This window comes from Rhinolophus hipposideros, assembly GCF_964194185.1.
Source record: "Rhinolophus hipposideros genome assembly, chromosome: 11".
In the NCBI taxonomy this organism is placed as follows: domain Eukaryota; kingdom Metazoa; phylum Chordata; class Mammalia; order Chiroptera; family Rhinolophidae; genus Rhinolophus; species Rhinolophus hipposideros.
In genome coordinates this window covers 80,685,424-80,689,676 of record NC_138057.1, presented here as the reverse complement: position 1 = coordinate 80,689,676, position 4,253 = coordinate 80,685,424, and the positions used below count along the sequence as shown (strand labels likewise).

General features: G+C 56.1%; 1 protein-coding gene across 8 annotated transcripts; it reads left to right on the top strand.

Moving 5' to 3' along the window:
- The first annotated feature begins 49 nt into the window (after positions 1-49).
- SURF1 (SURF1 cytochrome c oxidase assembly factor) lies at positions 50-4,177 on the top strand. Of its 8 annotated transcripts, none has more exons than XM_081067261.1 (10): positions 68-151; positions 245-296; positions 440-625; positions 1,164-1,297; positions 1,363-1,458; positions 2,179-2,370; positions 3,209-3,281; positions 3,380-3,542; positions 3,825-3,906; positions 3,982-4,176. In XM_081067261.1, exons 5-10 carry the CDS (start codon positions 1,430-1,432, stop codon positions 4,049-4,051), a joined length of 609 nt encoding a protein of 202 aa, XP_080923387.1. In that variant the 5' UTR covers positions 68-151; positions 245-296; positions 440-625; positions 1,164-1,297; positions 1,363-1,429; the 3' UTR covers positions 4,052-4,176. The 8 variants fall into 8 exon arrangements, with proteins under 8 accessions (XP_080923382.1, XP_080923387.1, XP_080923383.1 ...); XM_081067257.1 differs by having other exon boundaries at positions 70-151; positions 1,376-1,458; positions 3,982-4,177; XM_081067256.1 differs by lacking the exon at positions 440-625 and having other exon boundaries at positions 50-151; positions 1,376-1,458; positions 3,982-4,177.
- Positions 4,178-4,253: the final 76 nt, after the last annotated feature.

Here is a 4,253-nt window from a genome sequence, read left to right as displayed (position 1 = left end):
GGGGCCGGGGCCGGGGCCGGGGGCGGGGCCAGGGGCGGGGCTCGGCGCGCCCCGGAAGCAGTTGTCCGCAGGCCCGGGAATGAGCCGCGGGGGGATGGCCGCGGCGGCGCGGTGGCTGGGGCGGCTGCAGCGCGCGGCGGGCGCAGGGCAGGTGAGCGGGGCGGCCGGGCGGAGGCCTGTCGGGCGGGTTCGGGGGCCCGCGCCCGGGCCTGAACGAGCTCAGCTGCCCCGCGCGTCTCCGCAGGCCCCAGCCCGCGCGTCCCGCAGGAGCGTCCTTGGGGTTCCCCCGCGCGCAGGTGAGGACTCGTCCCGGCGTAACCGAGGCACGTGGGCAGAGCCGCGCACCCCTGCACGGTGCACGGGCCCGTGGGCGTTGAGATAAGCTGTGGTCGCCTTTATTATGCTCAGTGCCTCTAAATGGAGCCTTGATTGCGTGTAGGGCAGTCCCAGGGCTGGCTCCGCTCGCACACGTAGTACACACGCGGCCCAACGCGTTAAGTGACATCGCAGTGTCTGGTCCGCCTCATGAGCGGCCAACCCAAGATTGAAACCCAGGTGTCTGGGATCCTAAAAGCAAGCACATCTGATCTTCACAGCTTGCGTGGCCTCCGGACTACAGCAAAGGGTGAGCTGGCGTGGAGCGTGCTGTGCACACGCTGGCCTGCCCCAGGCCTGCTCTTTCACCATCCACAAGGCCATGATGCTTTTTTTTGGTGGGACTCGCACTCTCAGCTTAAATGCACTTTGTGTCCATTTTTCATCCTTAAGTTTATGGGCAATGAAAAAGGGAAGCTCATAAGAGAGCTCTGTAAACCACTCTCCTGAGTTTGTATCACATTTTTGTCCCTTCAAAGCGCAGCAACCAGAACCTCTGGTGTCAGTGCACGCGAATGCACGTCACCGTGTTCCGGAGTGAAAGGCATGGGGGTGGTTACATGAATCACCCAGGGTCGTGGCTGGTGGCAGGGCCAGGACTAAGGCCGAGGTCTCCTTTATTTGGTCAGTAAGCATCCACTGAGTGCCATGCGCTGGGCACAGGCTGCCTCCTGACTGCTTGTGGAGCCCGTGCTCTCGGGCAGTATTAGCGGAGCTGTGAGGAGTGGGCTGCTCCAGTCTATTTGTTCAGGGCTTCTGACCCCATGTCCATGTTTAAAACTTCCTAGGATTGGCCTGGAGGCCAAGCAGGTGTGGCAGTTCAGCAGCAGAAGCACCTGCCACAAAAGCGGAAGACGACTCCTTTCTCCAGTGGTTCTTGCTTCTCATTCCTGTGACTGCCTTTGGCCTGGGGACATGGCAGGTAAAGACTGGCCTCCAGCTCCTGTGGCTGAGTCCTTGACCCTGCTGCCATTTGCCTGGGCTTAGTCTGTTTCCACAGGTGCAGCGTCGGCAGTGGAAGCTGAAGCTGATTGCAGAGCTGGAGTCCAGAGTTATGGCCGAGCCTATCCCTCTGCCAGCAGAGTGAGTGTGGGGCTGCTGGCCTGGGGCTGGTCTCACTGACGTCAGCAGCGCAGCCTGGCTTCTGCTTGCCTCCTGGGCCTCAGATGGGAGCGCTCAAGATGGGTGGTTCTGCTGTGCTTCCTACTGATACCAACCACCCTGCGGAAGCTGCCTGAAGTATATAAAGAACCTGAGATTCTTGCTTTCACCGTCTTTTCAGGGCCATGTACCTGAGGGATCCCCCCACCCCCCGTGCTGATAGCCCCCTATAGTGGCAGTTCTTAGATGATGGGTGAGGGCAGGCAGTTATGTCTTGACGTGAGTGTATTTTGAAAATGTGTCCTAAATGGTGTCACTGCCTTCTCCTCTCATTTCAAAGCACTGTCCTGGAGGAACAGCTGTCTTCAATGAAACTTTCCGGGAGAGTGGGGGGGGGGCATACCAGCGCGTTTGCAGGTGTGGTTTGGTCCCGCACATTTCATCAAATTCACACAGCAGTCCACATTTTCAGCTTAATGTGGACCGTTCGGCAGCACAGATGTTTCCACTTGGCGTCTAAGGGATTAGCTTCCCCCTGTAGCGGGCTCCTTGCACCCCAGCTGTCCCCAGTGCCTGCACATTGCCTCCTTCCCTTCAACGTTTCTTCTGTGGCCAGTGGGCTTTGTGGTTTGCAGTCCCGAGGGTTTGTCTTCCTGCCAGACCTTGCTTGGCCTAGCTCTGCTTCTCTCCTCTCCCATGTAGCCCAATGGAACTGAAAAGTCTGGAGTACAGGCCCGTGAAAGTCAGGGGGCACTTTGACCACTCCAAAGAGCTGTACATGATGCCACGGACCATGGTGGACCCGGTCCGGGAGGCCCAGGAGGCCGGCCGGCTCTCCTCCTCGGTCCAGAGCGGTGCCTATGTTGTCACTCCTTTCCACTGCACTGACCTGGGGTAAGTAGGACTCGCAGGGAGCTCACCGGCTTGGCAGATGCAGTCAACACATGCGTATTTTCTTCTTTCCTTTCAACCCCTATCCTTGGGAATATCCTGGGGAACCCAGGAAACCCAGAAAGGTTCAACTGCCTGAAGAGTTCGTAATTTGTAACTGACATTAAGCCAATTCATTTAGCTTATTACTGCACAAGTCCTGTGTTAAGCTTTGAAAGGGATGAAATAGTCTAATGGTCACTACATGAAATACAGCATCAGAGACAAGAGGAACTGAAGGGAACCCCCAGCTCTGCCTATAGGTAGTCAAGTCAGGGAAGACTTCCCAAGGTACTATTTGGGCCAAAAGCGTAGAGATGGGAACATTCCAGGGAAAGGAAATGTGTAAAGGGGCACTGCGACTGGAGCAGCTTCCCGAATGTTCAATGTACAGATGAAACCCCGCTGCCTTTCTAGCAGGCTGCCCCGTTAGGAGGGAGACTGGAGGCGGATGTACAGGGTGCTGCTCCAGGAAGTTCAAGGGAGAAGTGGGTGTCTGAACCCTGGCTCTGGCGGTGGTGGCATGTTCCATTGGGGGGCGGGGCACACAGCAGAGATGGGGGTTAACCTCCCAGGGGTTGATGGCTCCTGCCAACCAAAACCCCAGAGGCAAGGCACCAGAGGAAGGCTTCCCATTGGCACACACCCTTTCAGGAGCTGGAGGCCTCCGCCAGCTACTCCAGAGTCCTGCTTTAAACCCTTCCCTGACACATTTCTTTCTGGAGATGCCCGAGGAAACAGCAGTGATAACCTCATTCGAAACCCCTTCCCCACCTGAAGCAGCATGCTTTCATTATTCTAGAGTCACCATCCTGGTAAATCGAGGGTTTGTCCCTAGGAAGAAAGTGAATCCTGACACGCGGCAGAAGGGCCAGGTAAGGGGCGTGACCCCTTCCCTCCGGTGAGCAAGGCTCTGTAGCAAGCACCCAGGCTCCAGGGGGAGCCGAAGGAGCAACCGCACTTTCCTTTCCAGATTGAGGGAGAAGTGGACCTTGTCGGGATGGTGCGGTTGGCAGAAACCAGGAAGCCTTTTGTCCCTGAGAACAATCCAGAAAGGAACCACTGGCATTACCGGGACCTGGAGGCCATGGCCAAACTCACTGGTGCAGACCCCATTTTCATCGATGCGGACTTCAGTACGTTGTGACCAGCCCACCCCAGTCCAAGTCTTCAGTAAATAAGGGACCTGCTTACCTTCCTCTCATTCCAGGGGAGCCCCAGTTACGTCCCACTGTCTACATTCTAGTGTTGGGGGAGGGATGACAGTATGCTTAGCAGGTACGAAAAGGAGGCAAAGCTTGGGGGCTGGCTGGTTCCACATCAAAGAAATTGGCCATGCAAAAATGAGCTCTAAAAAGAGCTAGAAGGCACCAAGCGGCTGGGGACATAAATTGAGGGCACTGAGCTTGTCTCTGCAGAAAGCACCGTCCCTGGAGGACCCATTGGAGGGCAAACCAGAGTGACCCTGAGGAACGAGCACTTGCAGTACATCATCACCTGGTAAGTCCCTGCCCCAGCTGCTCCCTTGCCCCCCCACCTTCAGAACTGTTCACTTTCTTTCTCTGTTAACCCAAGGTATGGACTCTGTGCAGCCACATCATACCTGTGGTTTAAGAAATTCGTACGTCGGACTCCTGGCCTGTGACAAGATTAGCTCATGATGGAGCCCTGTCCCAGGAAGTCACTGAGGAAACCTTTCAAGAGACTTGGTTTTGTGCTGGGTCATGTACTATTATTGGTACAAATAAAAATGTGGCATGCATTCCAGCCTACTGAAGGTGCTAGTTTTAAGTGGCTGATCAGAGAACCCAGGCTTGGTTCAGAATATTCAAGTACATGCGTGATCC

Bases quoted from the DNA above. Each gene is read 5' to 3' on its own strand.
- SURF1 (XM_081067255.1), top strand. From the start codon at position 95: ATGGCCGCGGCGGCGCGGTGGCTGGGGCGGCTGCAGCGCGCGGCGGGC. The intron at 3,543-3,824 runs GTACGTTGTGAC...TTGTCTCTGCAG, and splicing joins TTTCATCGATGCGGACTTCA to AAAGCACCGTCCCTGGAGGA. The intron at 3,907-3,981 runs GTAAGTCCCTGC...TGTTAACCCAAG, and splicing joins TTGCAGTACATCATCACCTG to GTATGGACTCTGTGCAGCCA.